The 14,560-nt window shown below is 55.5% G+C and overlaps 5 protein-coding genes across 5 annotated transcripts; 4 read left to right on the top strand and 1 right to left on the bottom strand.

The window, feature by feature from the left end:
- Nucleotides 1-167: 167 nt before the first annotated feature.
- Nucleotides 168-1,604, top strand: HMPREF1541_06501 (uncharacterized protein; the record flags this gene model as incomplete). The annotated part of the gene is made up of 6 exons (XM_008720833.1): nucleotides 168-344; nucleotides 462-673; nucleotides 725-836; nucleotides 903-955; nucleotides 1,002-1,439; nucleotides 1,490-1,604. The coding sequence occupies 6 exons, from the start codon at nucleotides 168-170 to the stop codon at nucleotides 1,602-1,604; spliced, it is 1,107 nt and encodes a 368-aa protein (XP_008719055.1).
- Nucleotides 1,605-2,061: 457 nt separating this feature from the next.
- HMPREF1541_06500 (uncharacterized protein) lies at nucleotides 2,062-5,853 on the top strand (the record flags this gene model as incomplete). The annotated part of the gene is made up of 1 exon (XM_008720832.1): nucleotides 2,062-5,853. One exon carries the CDS (start codon nucleotides 2,062-2,064, stop codon nucleotides 5,851-5,853), a length of 3,792 nt encoding a protein of 1,263 aa, XP_008719054.1.
- A 2,227-nt stretch (nucleotides 5,854-8,080) lies between these two features.
- HMPREF1541_06499 (uncharacterized protein) lies at nucleotides 8,081-9,913 on the top strand (the record flags this gene model as incomplete). Its single annotated transcript, XM_008720831.1, has 1 exon — nucleotides 8,081-9,913. The coding sequence occupies one exon, from the start codon at nucleotides 8,081-8,083 to the stop codon at nucleotides 9,911-9,913; it is 1,833 nt and encodes a 610-aa protein (XP_008719053.1).
- A 2,324-nt stretch (nucleotides 9,914-12,237) lies between these two features.
- HMPREF1541_06498 (uncharacterized protein) lies at nucleotides 12,238-12,549 on the top strand (the record flags this gene model as incomplete). Its single annotated transcript, XM_008720830.1, has 1 exon — nucleotides 12,238-12,549. One exon carries the CDS (start codon nucleotides 12,238-12,240, stop codon nucleotides 12,547-12,549), a length of 312 nt encoding a protein of 103 aa, XP_008719052.1.
- Nucleotides 12,550-13,155: 606 nt separating this feature from the next.
- Nucleotides 13,156-14,328, bottom strand: HMPREF1541_06497 (uncharacterized protein; the record flags this gene model as incomplete). The annotated part of the gene is made up of 3 exons (XM_008720829.1): nucleotides 13,156-13,355; nucleotides 13,416-14,099; nucleotides 14,148-14,328. The coding sequence occupies 3 exons, from the start codon at nucleotides 14,326-14,328 to the stop codon at nucleotides 13,156-13,158; spliced, it is 1,065 nt and encodes a 354-aa protein (XP_008719051.1).
- Between the last annotated feature and the right edge of the window lie 232 nt (nucleotides 14,329-14,560).

Raw genomic sequence — 14,560 nt, 5'->3', positions numbered from 1 at the left:
ACACCAGGACCCCTCAGGTACTTTCCTCGTGCAGCCGTTCTGTAGCCAAATAGCAGCCTGGGAACTCTGAACACCCCTCTTCTTCTTTCTCGATCAGATCCGTCTCTGTCATTCTTTTCTGTGTATCTTACGTCTACCCTACTCCCCAAATCTACAACTTCAGCACCATGACCACAGCAGAGGTTCCGTCGAAGCACAAGGCTCTTGTTTACGATGAGCCCGGCAAGATCTCGACCAAGATTGAGGAAATCGACACCCCCAAGCCAGGCGTTGGCGAGGTGCTTGTCCGTCTCACTCACTCTGGAGTCTGCCACTCAGATATGGGCGTCATGACAAACTCCTGGGTACGTGTCTGCCTCAACCAGAGATACCTGTAGCCCATCTCCGCAAGCCAATCCTCGTCTCCCCCCCCCACGTCTATTGTCACTCGGACTCAGAGCTGTCTGCTGACCCCCCCTTAGGCGTGGCTACCAGCACCCACCGCGAAGGGCCAGGTTGGTGGCCACGAGGGCGTTGGCGATATCGTTGCCTTCGGACCCGGTACCGAGAGCTCGAGCCTGAAGAAAGGCGACCGTGTGGGCATCAAGTGGCTTGCATCCGCCTGCACCAACTGCCCGGCCTGCCGCGCCGGAGCAGATGCCAGCTGCGCATCAGGCAAGATCTCGGGATACTAGTACGGGCTTCGAGAAAGACGCATGATTGATCATATGACTGATTCAAACAGCACCCCAGGGACTTTCCAGCAGTACGCGCTTGCGCCGGCTCATTATGTTACTCCAATTCCCGATGGGCTTGCCAGCGACGTTGCCGCGCCGATGCTGTGTGGCGGTGTTACGGTAGGAGACTGCTCGATGCGGGCCATACTAGCCTAATAACTGCTCATTTACTCACCACGATATCAGGTATACTCCGCCCTTAAAAAGTCAGGTGCCCAGCCCGGCGATTGGGTTGTCATGTAAGAGCAGCTCCTGTAAATACGTCTAGAAACTGATCGTGCATAGCCCTGGCGGTGGTGGCGGCCTGGGGCATCTTGCTCTGCAGATCGGTGCCCGCGGTATGGGATTCCGCATGATCGGTATCGATTCAGGCGATAAAGAAAAGCTGGCAAAGGAATCCGGAGCAGAGGTCTTCTTCGATGTCACCAAGTATAGCCGCGATGCAGAGGGTAACAAGAAACTCGCCGAAGATGTCAAAGCTGCCACTGGCGGGCTTGGTGCTGCATCCGTGGTAGTCTGCACCGCCAGCAATGCGGCATACGGACAGGCACTGTCCTTCCTCAAATTCCGCGGCAGTCTTGTCTGTGTCGGTGTACCCGAAGGAGACGCAGTGCCCATCGGAGGCGCCGATCCTGCGACCATGTTGGTCCACCAGCTCAGGATCATTGGCAGCGCCGTTGGCAACAGGCAGGAAGCTATTGAGACATTGGAGATGGCTGCTCGGTAAGCTTCACCATCCGGCCGATGTGCTACGCTCACTGATTTCTTTGCAGAGGTGTGGTCAAGACTCACTTCACGACCGAGAAGATGGAGAATCTGAATGATGTGTTCCAGCGCATGGACAAGGGTCAGCTACAGGGCAGAGTCGTCCTCGATTTGTTTGCGTAGAACCTAGTGACATGTACGAATTCAACAATGACATAGTGTCGCAGATACGAGCATGAATGAAAGGCTGAACCCCCTTACTGAAAAAGTGACCCAAGTCAGGCCCGGATACGAAGCCAATCTCCCCACTAGCACTCCCGCTGTTGGGGCCTCGCTTGGGGCGCCGTAGTCAGCGTCGGGTAGGCGCACCGCGGCACCCTGCAGATCGGCCAAGGGCGCCGCGCACCGCCCGAAGAAGCGACTGACTCCCAATGGCCGAGTCTATTTACGAGCATGCTCAGCTGCGCGACCGTGGCCATGGGGCCGACATTGTCGTGTACGCCTCGGGCACAGACTATGCATCGTTATTATCATTACTTCATTCATCCGTTGCGCTGTGGTATTGACGAAGCGCCGTACTTGCGACGTCCCATTCGGAGCGGCAGCCGCAACATAGCCGCATCGTGGATCACTTCCTAACATGAGTGGCTACGTACCCCCTCCCTGGCAAGCACCTCCTCGTCGAACCGGCGGATGGAATGATCCTCGCTTCTCGCAGGCGCCGCAGCATCAACCTCAATATCAGTATCAGCAGCCACCGCCGCCGCCGCAGACTTCTGCACAATCACCCATCTCTCCAATTAACCCACAAGCCTTCGCCTATCATCCGCCTGACCCGAACCAATCCGCCGGCGTTGGTAGCGCTCCAGGATACACGAATACGTATGATACGTCTACCTGGGGTGTGAAATATAATCAAACTCAGACACAGCCTCAGCAATGGCAGGTTGCAGAGGAGAGACCTCCAGCACTTCCACCGCGTCCAGGGAGTGCCGCGCCTAACCCTCGGCCTCAGTCCGCAGCACCGACAGATCAATGGCAACAGAACTATGGCACGCAGCCGTCGGCTCCTTCGTCTTCGCAGACCCACCAACAGCAGCCGTCGTGGTCGACGTCCTACAATCAGCAAGAGCCTTATGGCCATGCCATACCACCTCCGCCGCCACCCAAACCACCGGTGTACGAAGCACAGACGCAGCAGCAGTACCAGCAGGCGAATCTGCCTCATGAGCAATACTCTCATCGGCCCATGACCCATCACTACGACCCTTCAAATCAGACCAATTATAGTCAGCAGCAGTACGGTCTGCATGCATCTACATCTGGGCCACTTCAAGACGCTGCCCCAGTCTCTCCGATTGAGCCAGACCAGCACAAGTGGCACCAGGGCCCCGGAGTGATGCAAGCGCCTGCTACGCCCGGAGAGAGCCAGTTCCATTCAACAGCTCTGGGATCTTATGGAGGACCTTCGGACTGGGAGCACTTTGGGGATGGTTCCACCGTTAGTCCCACGTTGACATCACCATCGCAAGCTCACGCAGTACCCGTATCCATTGCTCCTACCATTGCAAACTCACCCCCACCAATGCGGCCAACAACGGCTAGCCCACCACCGATAGCAGATTACAATCAGCCTCCGCAACCCACGCAACAAGACAGTGGAAGCTCATCCGTGCCCTCTACAAGCATCAGAAGGACTGATACTATTGACGGTCTTATCAACGCCTGGAACGCGCCGTTGAACGTCGGACCGAAGACTATTCGCGAGGATGCTCAACGGCCTCAATCCAGCGGTTCCAACCAGGAAGTACCTAGAGAACGCGTCATTGAAGTAGTGAAGGAAGTCGAGAAAGTTGTAGATCCGTACCAAGATCTGGAGCCCGAGTTCCGGGCATCGCTGAAGCGATATGCTGAGATGCTGCGGAAAGAGGCAGCTGCCGACACCGATGAGGAGAAATTCGCGGCATTCGAAGCCTTCATCAAGAAGGAGTTGCGCCTTCGCGCGATGCTCTACGGCATGGATTCTCCTTTGCAACTCATCAAAACACATGAAAAGTCTACGCCTCCCGTGCCAGCAAGCGTACCAGTTGAGAAGCCGCCAAACGTAGAGCCACCCGCTGCCCCTGTGTTAGCTCCAGCTGCACCTGTACCCGCAGAGGTAAACCAAGAGCAGAGACCTGACAATAGTGTGCGGCCAGCTACGCCAACAACGACCGAGAAGCCACCAACGAATATGCCTGATAAAGGAGTCTCTTCGCGGGAAAACCCACCCGCCGGCGCAGTCACGAGTTATGTCCCTACTGTTGGCTCAATGGCTGCGATGCTTAAAGATTCACCCGTCAAAGATGAGTCTTTTGTTATGGTCAGCGCTGATGATGGTGAAGAGTATAGCCCGGGTGGTCGGCCGCGTATGAAGAAAGGTCCGGAAGAGGCATACAGTCCCGGTGGAAGGCCCATTGTGAAACCTAGCAATGCACCCAACACGGCAAAGAAGGCAGTTCCAGAGCTGAGCATACCGACAAAGCCTCCGCCACAACCAGCAGCGACATCTCCGGGTGCGAACGCGCCCATGGTCCTGGAGGACTATATCATGCCAGGGTTACCTTCGCCAGGCGCTAATGCCCCGATGTTAGTCGAGCCCCCAACACCAAATCCAGCTTCAGCGTCAGCCAATGCACCAACTGTAGTGGAGAATTCTATGAGCAGCAATGCATCCAAGCGGTCAAGTACAACGTCCAACAAGAAATTTGAGCCGCAAAGACCTGCCTACACGCCTTTCAGGTACAGTCCGGCTGTTCAAGGGCCTTCCTTGCCTGCTGATCAATCCTATTCATCGCTACGTAAAGAAGGCGAGGATTCTGGAAGGCTACTGAGGCACGACTCAGCGTCTGGTTCGACCACGACTGTCTCTGGAGCCCTGGGTCCTGCAGCGGCATTGCAGCCTGGAAAGAGGATGCAGGACGAGGCATTTATAGGGTTAATTCGACAACAAAGCAAAGCCGTACGAAAGTCTCCTCAGAAGCCTTCAGCAATTCCACCACCGATACCACAATTACGTCTGGGAACGCCCGCAAGAGCCACTACTCCTGCAGCCAATGCATCTCGAACGACAACCCCGATAGCCTCTCTCCGGCCTGGCACTCCGGCTGTACCTAATGATCTTCAAGGCGCTGTGGTCGCGTTGAGGGCCACCGTGCCTCACACAGTACCTGATAGCTATGGCCTTTCAACGCACAAAGAAGTGAACACCATCAAGGCGAAAACTGAGTCGATAGTGGATCAATTCGCATTCATACACCAAACTGTAGTTGATTGGGATAAAGGCAACCGCGTCGTCAGAAAACAGCTTGACGAGGAACGAAGCCACCGACAAGCCGATTCCGAGGCAAGAATTGATGATATGTTCAATGACAACGAAATCGGATATGCCGACATCGGCGACTTGGAGGCCGAATTCAAGCTCTCTGAGGCCAAGCTCAAGTATGACGAAGACAAGGACGAGCTGGACTCCTTCACACGAGACGTGCATGGTGTTATCAGCAGCAAACTTCAGCAGGAATTGTCAGAGCTCAATGCGCAGTACACGCTTACGATCGACCTGCTAGACCTAAAAAGCACACCAGCAAGTCAATGCCTGATCAAAGATGGCGATAATGCCGAAATGGGCATCGTCATGAACCTGGCCTTGTCCATCTTCAACAAAATCGAGCTCCGGTGCCAGAAACTCACCGAGGCGGATGTTGAGCGCGAAAGGCGACGCAAGCGGCTAGAACTCACAGTCCTCTACACGAACGGGGATACCCAAGGAGTCAAGGCCCTCGAGGCTGAATTTGCGGTGGCAGAGAAGATGCAAGTGTTGTACGAGGCCAGAGCAAGAGACACTCGAGCTAACAAATTGATGGATGCCTTCGACCGTGCCACTGTGAGAGGATTAGGTGACAATCAGACATATGTGGACGACATGCTGCCCAAGGTCCGGAGGCTTCGCGAGATGGTGTTCAGGGATACCTTCCATACCCAGGAGCTGCTATACGGGCCAGACGGGGTGCGCGAGACATTGGCCGCGGCGCAGAAAGCGATCGACTTCGTGCTAGCTGACTCCCAAAAGCTCCTCACGCTTTCCAACGTGGCAGACAAGCTTCTCAACGACGCAGACTACTCCGTGTCCGTGGCAGAGGCGCGAGTCTCAAATGCCGACCGGGCCACATATCAAAAGCTCGGTGAAGAGAAAGAAAAAGAGGACAATAAGATTGCCGAGGACACCAATTCACGGATGAGCGCGATCGGCAAGGGGCCAGAAGAAGCTATCGAGTTGATCCGAGAGGTAGTTGCACGAATAGGAGACGACCCGGAGCATCAGGACAGGATCAAACGAGCATTGGAGGCTGCCAAGGAGCGGAATAAAGATGGCGTGGCGGAGGATGGTTCATGAGGCCGGGTTTGAGATGGTTGAGCGGCAGGTAGCCGCGGGATTGTCCAAGCTACCGTTCTTTGGACTTTGCAGAGACGAAGTCCCCGTTGCAGAGAACAGAAGTAGAGTCGATCTACAGGGTAACAAAGGGTCCAGGCACGATCCGTCACTGCACACCACAACATCCATCCAGGCTCGTGCCAAGCGAGTATATCTTGCAGCAAGAGCCAAGCGTGAAGTGAAGATCGGGTGATCGCATATGCTTAGTTTTCGAGTCAGTAGATGAAGGATATGGTGTTGTGGCAACCCCGTCACCAAGGGAGTTACTTGTGGACGGGTTGTTCTCGGAGGAGCGTCCGGGTCTGCCCAGTTGAAAAAGGCGGCGATCAAGGTGGCGTGGCCAGTGAGAGGCGTCCAAAAAATGCGATCTGAACGGCGAGCACGTAAAACCAGATTCGGTAAGGTATGACGCAGCTACTAGCCACAGTTTTTTCGAGTGGATTTGTTACGATCCAGGGCCAACGGCATTTGGTGTGGCAATGCAGGGCCCCAAACCCAGCTGAGTCCCAGAGATCGAGCTACAGCGGCGGCATCATCATGACCTAGCAGCAGCGCTATCAGCCGACGTACTACATTAATCAGGCTGCAGTGTACCGTTGCGGCGCAGCTGATGATGACGAGGATGATGGTGCTGGGGAGGGTGGGGAGAGCATGTCTCAAGCCACTCAGTTCGTTGTACGGAAACTATTACCAGTTGACCAGGGGCCCCAGAAACGCAACGACCCTTTCTCTTCCTTGATCCTGTCGTGATCGCGAAGGATACGATGAAGGCTATCGCACTCAAGAACGCGATGGTCGATCCCCCGCTTGGTGCAGCGGTTGTTCTCATCGGCAAAGCATGTACCAGGCGGACGCAGGGACCGGTGGCTTGTCAAGCGTTTGAATATCGCCCTGGTTTGCGTACTCTGTATTTTGACAAATGTGAAAGCCGATCACCGAATTCCCACCAGACCAGTGAAGCCCCCAGCCACCGGCAAGCGAGGCCCTAGCCTCCAAAAAATAAAGACTAGGATGTTGGGTGGATCGCAGGGTCGGGACAGCACAGTGGGCCAGTGGCGCGCACGCGGCAAGGGTGCCCCCGAAGCAGCATCATCCCAGCATGTCTTTCCCCTCTTCAGAGTCGATAGTTGCACCACTATTGGCAGAGGGACAATAGCAACGCGTAGTTTTGCTTGGGTTTCAAGAGCAATGGAGAGGTGCAATCGTCGCGTAATCCAATGAATTGATAGGCTAGTGGCAGTCAGGACCCCGGGGCAAGGGCACAGCTCGGGGAAGTTGACCCAGCTGGCTGGCAGCTGGACTGTGGACGCTGGACGCTGAGTAGCTGGCAGCCACGATGACGGCAACGCGACTAGGAGGTCCCCGGTTGACGTGTGGCGGAGGAGGGCCACTAAGGCCCCAAGCGTGGCGCCCTCACCTTGTAGTGCCACTCACTGCCCGGCTCTCTTTCTCGTCTGCCCCAAGTCCTTCTATTCCTCACTGCAGCAACTACCACGAGCTGTAACATCTTTGCTTGTCGTCCCCCGCAGCTCCTGCCAACCCTAACTCTGCTTGCAATCGACCATTGTGCCTCGCTATCCTCCTGTACTCACATAGCGAGTTACCGCCTTCCGAATCCGAGTTCGTAGTACCTCATCCCGGCCGACTCATCAGCCTCACGCCTCAAACCTCACAAGCCACTTGTTTTGGGACCGCTCGCCACCCTTAATCCAGCTTCGCACACGACTGAACTACTGTCATTCGAACACCTCTGTACATCACACTGAAGCTGTCGCAGTTGATTGTCGGTATCCGCGATATTCAACAATCCGACCACGCTTCCGCCGCACTCTCGAGGGCGTCGAGCCCGAAGTACCCTCTGGTCGTCAGTGTCAGCCACCACATTGCTTCGCGCTCGTCGAAAGCCCGTACCCGCAAGATTTAGAATCAGTCATTCCATCAGTTGTGATAGTCTGCGTCGCTTCCACAGATTCCAGCCAGTGTGCGCTAATAAACCCCGCCGCTACGTCCGTGCCACACATGAAGGTACGCACGCCATCATCCACCATACTCTAACTCCTCAGCACGCTACAGCCTGGTCGATGCGAGCAACACCCAGCGCTAGTTGTTTGATTCCTGCGCGAAAATGCCGCACTCACTAACTTCACACTGCAGAACTTCGATTGTCGATTTTCACCGAAACTAGTTGATGGCTGAAATCGCGCCGACGACCCCGGCAGACCCAACTGCGGACAATAGCCCGCTACTCAAAGTGAGTCCAGCGCAGAAGGCCGGGCTAGAAGCAAGTGTCGAATCCCGCGACTTCGACGACACCCGGCCCGGCAAAAGGCGCAAAATTGACACACAGCCCATGACTGCGGCGGCCGCGCACCTTGACGCAAGATCCAAGACCAGGGACAAAACGCCCTCGACCGACACGAGCCCCAATCCACAATCGCAGGTCCTTGACGCTCTGATGGGCTCGTCACAAGATACGAGCAAGGCTCAGACGTCAAATCCTGCCACAAGCATCAGTGCTCCCATGGCCGTCGTTGCCGCTAATTTACAGCAGCCTTTCAGCCACGATGCCACATCGGGCGAAAGTGCTGTACAGACCAGTCCTGTCAGCGTGTCGAGCATTGGAACACTTGAGAGCCTGCCGGGCCAGTCCGGCATGACGACGACTGTTGGGAGTCCTCTACCTATGGATGAGACTGCTCGGCAAGCGTCTGCCGCAGGCGATACACCGGTCTCGCCCGAAGACGGGACTAGACCATTCTCCTTCCCACCGCCACTCCTGCAGCCTCAAAGTGACGCCCGTCGTGGCATGAGTCTACCGGGTTCCAATACTCGCCAAGGTACAAAATCCCCTTCCGCGAAGAAGCACCGGTGTCCTTATTGCGCAACCGAATTCACAAGACACCATAATCTCAAAAGTCACCTGTTGACCCATAGTCAAGAGAAGCCGTATGTGTGCTCCACGTGCCAATCCCGCTTCCGTCGCTTGCACGATCTGAAACGTCACACCAAACTTCATACCGGCGAACGACCACACATTTGCCCGAAATGCGGTCGCAAGTTCGCCAGAGGCGATGCGCTTGCTCGGCATAACAAGGGCCCAGGTGGCTGTGCAGGGCGACGGGCGTCTATGGGTAGCTTTGGCGGAGATGATGACATGGAGGGTGGTGATGATTCCATGGAAGGCGTTATGTATAACGAACCTGACACTATGGACGATGAGGATGGCAATCTTCAACGACCTCCAAGCATCCGACGGCAGGCTCCGTCAGGAGATGACACTCTAGACGAACAGGACCACTCGTCTCGGATGCCGAGCACGTACCCACCGATCCAAGGTCGACCGCCTGGGGGAATCGTGAGCGGAAACTTCCCGCCAAGAGCCTTTGCTCCCTCGGGGTCGGGCTCTTCCGGGTCTGGTCCGGGTGTTGCACCTCTCCCATATCCTGGCAGTGGCTCTGGCAGCACTCGACATGGCGGCCCTAGCGGTGTCTTTGCGCAGAACCCGTTGACTGAAAGTCCCAAACCGTTGTCGCCAGGTCAGAGTCATCGTGGCTCAGGAGCGGCAGACCGGCATCGCTCACCAAGCATGACCCACTTCCAGGCTGGCTCACAGTCGTACCCTCGAAGCGCGCCAGGTTCTGGGTCATCATTGAGTATCCCACCAAATGCGAATACACAGCTGCCGCCGCCGCCAGGCCTCAACCCACCTGATCCACGGTTCACACTGCCAAGCCAGGGCGCTCCCACCCATCCTCCTACTCAACCCACCGGACCCCCGACGCACATGAGTGGCAGCGGTCCGCTGTCGTCGCACAGCAACAGTCTCTCAAGTCACGGACAATCAGGTCATGGTAGCGGTGAAGCCAGCAGTCCCATGTTTGCCAAAGAGGATCGGCTATGGGCTGTAATCAAGAATCTCGAATCAAGAGTCAACGGTATGCAAGAGGAAATCAACAGTCTTCGATCACAACTCGCAGCCGCGACCGGAAATGCACCACAACAACAGGCGCGTGCCGCCTAAGCAAGAACAGTAAATGAAAAATGCATCTGTAACAACATGTCTCGGCACCATTGGCGCCCCAAAAGCTCATGTGAAGGAAAAAAGTTTGACGACAGAGCACCGAAGAAAACAGAAGGGCTCGCGAAGATTGTCAGCGAGGAGTCTGACACTAAACAACGCACGCGCATGACTGAAGATTAGCGACGACAGCGAAAGACTTTTCGGAAATACTACACATGTTGATTGCTATTTACATGTTTCTCACACGCCTCGGTATTTTGGCGCTGCTTTATACCCAATGTCGCACCCTGGTTGTCTTTTATCATGCGGCTAGCGTGACGGAACGGAAGGAAGCGAAAAAGAATGGCTGGTACATCACTCGTTTTACTGGCGTTCAGAAGGAGGGCAGGCTCGTCGCACGCAGCGGTACGGGGTGTACAAAAAGATCTGAGAGATGGACATTTGGTCCAATGAATGGCACACTTGCACAACCTCTGGCTTTCAATCCGACACTTCCGAGTTGAGCACATTGATGAACGGGCTCGAAGGCAAGGGAGACGTGATCACGTCTGCAAGCGCGTGCAGGAGAGGTCGAGATCGAGAAACCATGTTCTTTCCGCAAAGACAGCAGCACACAGAGACGAAAGAATACGCGGAACTCGACTTTATTGCCCCGGTCGGTGCGCCCGGACGACGTGTTCACGTGATATTGATGGACGGACGGGGTTCAATTGAAGAGCATTCCTTTTTGCATGACAAGCGCAGGCCCACAACAGGGAAAGAAACAACGGGCCGATACAATATGTCTCTCGTTCGGTTTTTCTTATATATTTGGTCAATGGTTAGTACCTTAATGTTGTGGTGGGAGCAGAAGAGGCAGGGAAAGGCGGGTAGGTGGTTGTGGCAGGGATTTTGTGTAGTAACGGGATCGGGGTCGGTCGGACTGGCTGTATAAAAACACCTTCCTTCCACTGCAACTTGCTACCGCTACTGCTGCATCTTTGGACTGGTGTCCTGTCCATATGGGGGCTTGGGGGGAAAGGGTGGTGAATAAGGGAGTGATTGTGTATTTGGATTCGACTACGCCGGCAAGGGGCGGGAGGGGGCGGAAGAGACACAGACAGAGCTGCCCATTCAGAACAGGAACAAGGAGAGGGGATCGAGGGGGGTGAGATAAGACTGCCAGAATCGAAAATCGAAGATCGAAATCTACTGAGCAATGCATACACTGCCCTGCTGAACTTTTCATTTCATGCTGGTTTTACCCCGCCCCTCCCCTCCGTGGCTGCTTCGTTGTTGAGTGCGGTTTGTAAGCCATAAAACAACTACCTTTCGCCCTCGCTATACTTAAGCTACACATTGCGGGGAGGTGAGGGTGTACCGCTTGTGCTTGGGAGAGAGATGCAGGCAACGCCGAGCCAAGCCAGCCAAGCGAGCGAGTGAGGATAGAGGTGGGAGGGAGGGAGGGAGGGAGGGAGGTGTGGGCTGTACTGTAACGTTCAATTTTCTCACTCAGCCAGCGGAGGCGGAGAGACACTTTTCAACACACTTACAAATACAGTGCCGTGAAAGCTGAGTGAGACCGGAATCTGACCCTGAACATTGACGTTGGCGGCCATGCGTTGACGGCTATGCTATGGGGCGGCCCGACAAGATGAGTAAAGTGAAGTGAAGCTTACAAGGGCTCTGTTGGTGACTACATAGGTTGGTTATGTGATATGGCCGATACCCTACTGTTGCTGTTGTTGTTGCTGTTGTTGTCAGACTCCTCGACGTTGCATGTATGCCCTTGCGAATCTACCTACATGATTTTATTGCGTCGAGGTCCTATCATATCATATGATTACAAGAGCACGCTTGGCTTTGCGCCTTTCGCTATGACACCTTTCGGCTTCGGCTGGCAGATCGAGCGTGGACTTTCCGGGTGGCTGGCGCGCGATTCGAGCGTTTTAAGAAGAGAGTCGTCTGCCAGGTTTCATGAGGCGTCCAGGGCCTCGGGGGCTGGATTTTATGCAAGCGTGGTTCCGCGGCAGGTGAGGCGGCCGGGCTTGTGAGGCGAGGTGAGGGCGAGAGTGAGGTCGGAGTTTAGATGCTTGATTCGTCCGAGCGGGAGTGGTATTCAGGTATTTATGCGGGGGAGATCACCGAGAGAGGCGTCCAGTGCACGGGGATACGGTGAGATCTGAATAGGTATAAAGCCCTTAAAGGTTTCCCGCTGTCTCCTGCACTTAGTATCTGATAGAGCTTACAGTACGGCATAGACTGTCCACGACGCCGCAAACCCCAGACTAAGTACTAAACCACGAGAGTACCGCAAACGCCATCAACACAACACCCTTCCAAAAATGCCCGCCAAAGAAACCGCCCTCGCCCTACTGGCGACATTCGAGCCCATGGATGTCGCCGCTAACATTGGCCTCCGCACCCCGGACTGCACATGGCACATGGCTCCGGCGTCGACGGGTTACTCGCCGGCGGGGCAGAGCAACGAGCAGCACGAGAAACACTTGCGGGGCATTCACGCTTTTGTGTACCGCTTTCCGGTCACGCCTATCGAGGTGTGGGAGGGGAAGCGGGAGGAAGGGGGGACTGTGGTGACGGTGTGGGCGAAGAGTGAGGCGTTCTTCAGGGATGAGATTAAAGGTGGTGAGTACTAGGACTCCTGTTTGTTGCCTTTTCTTTGGCTTGGAGTGGGAGGGATGCGTGGACAATGCTGTGGGTTGGCGGAAGAGTCAAGGAGTGAAGAGAAGAGAGCAAAAGGCAGGGGGATGCTGCTTGCGGCAGACGCCACCTCGCCCCGTCCCTGCTCCATCTAGCAACCCTTGTTTCCTTCCTCAAGTGGTGATTGAAACTGACGCAAGTTTCGATCGCAGATGATCCTTCCGTCGACTGGCAGTTCCTCAACGAGTACATGTTCGTCATTGAGGTCGACGAGACTGGCGAGAAAGTCAAGCGAGTCGTGGAGATGCTGGATAGCAAGCAGGTTGCAGGCGTGCAGAAGTTGCTGGCGCTGGCGAAGGAGAATCTGGAGAAGAGGCTGAAGGGCGGAGCCTGAGCATAGGTAGCATGGGCTGCCGGGAAGAGGAGAAAGGAATTGGGCGGTAGAGGTTGAGCAGGAAGAGATCTGAGAGAGAATGGGAAGCCATTTCTGCTGGAAAGTAGTAACCTGGATGGTCTTTCTCTAGATCCTGCTCTGAGCCCATTTCATGCTCAATTCTCGACTTGCCATCAGCATCAGGCAGCATGACGTCCTTCCTTCGACTTCAGTGCTTCTTGTCGGCGCGGTGTTCCTCCAACCAGTGCTTGATCTTGGACCAATCTTTGCACACTCGCGTCGTTCCACTACTGCTGTCAAGGTCTGGCACAGGAGTGTCGTCTTGTCCATGATCTCTGCTTGCCCTCTGTGCATGCTGTCCTACGCGCTCCAGCGTTGTGTCTGCATGGCAAAGAATTGATTGCCTCACTGCTGTCAGTCAGCACCCCAACCGTCCAACCCCAGAAGCAAGAATCAAAAATGACTTACAATGATCCAAACACCTCAACGCATCCACACGCTCCCAGTCCTGCACAACCTCGCCCTGCTTTCCCCCGCCTTGCCCGTGATATCCCTTCCCCAGCTCCTCATACCTACCCAGCAGCTCTCTGACCACCAGCAGACACTCCAGCTCCCTCACCACGGCCACTTCGTACACCTCCACATCTGCTACTTCCCGGCCATACCCATCCGTCTGCTTCTCCGATCTCGGCAACCCGTACTGACTCGGATATCGTACCTGTACCAGTCCATTGCCCGCTGGCAGCATACGCAGCCACGCCTCGTGCCCAGGCTCTCCAGGATCCTGGAAAGCTGGGTCATCGCGCACAGGGAGCGCAATAGATGGGAACTGCGGCACAAAGGGTTCTGGCGGTCGGACGGTGTAGGAGCTGTCTTGCCTTGGCGGTGCATTGGCTTCACCACTCCAGTGCCGGCCCCGATCACTGGTGGCTCTGCTCACGGCATGTTGAATATATGCCGTTGTTGAACTTGGTGTAAGTAGTAGTGGTCGACTTAAGCCTGGGATCCAGCTTCCACGTATGTCCCACACGGCGGCGAAGAGGAGGCAGCAGAGGAGGAGGATGACGGCGAGGCCCAGGAGCGTGATGACTCGCGTAGGTAGCTTGCGGGCAAAGTGCGGTGTCAGCGGCGTTTTGGGTGGGCCGGTCCACGCTATCAGTGTTAAGAGAGGAGGAGCCAGCTCTCACTGAAGTAACTCACCGCCGAAAGGAGACCGGGGCACCGGAAACGAAGACTCCGGCGAGTTTCTGTTTCTGCGAGATGCGCTAGTAGTGTTCGCCGAGGCGACATCGACGCTTTTAGGCGATTTGGAGCGATGTAAGGATGACGAGGTGGACGAGGAGGAGGGCGTTGGGGCGGGGCGGAGGCGGAGTGAGGGCATATCGCATGCTGGGACTGAGGGTAGGGGAGGGGAGGGGAGGTCGTGCTGTGGTTCTTCGGTCTTTGAGCTGAGGTAATGGAGTGGTTTGTACCACTGTTGAGGGTAAGGGTAAGTCAGATAGGAAGTCAAGACGCTGAGATCGTTGATTGTACAGGGCATTTGGGTACGGTTGTGCCGTGGACCTGGGGATTGCGTGCGTGCGTTTGTGTTGTTTGTGGCCAAAGCGGGTTGC

Source organism: Cyphellophora europaea (genome assembly GCF_000365145.1).
Source record: "Cyphellophora europaea CBS 101466 unplaced genomic scaffold supercont1.6, whole genome shotgun sequence".
Lineage (NCBI taxonomy): Eukaryota > Fungi > Ascomycota > Eurotiomycetes > Chaetothyriales > Cyphellophoraceae > Cyphellophora > Cyphellophora europaea.
Note: the sequence above shows the minus strand (reverse complement) of the source record. Positions and strands in the feature narration are given on the sequence as shown.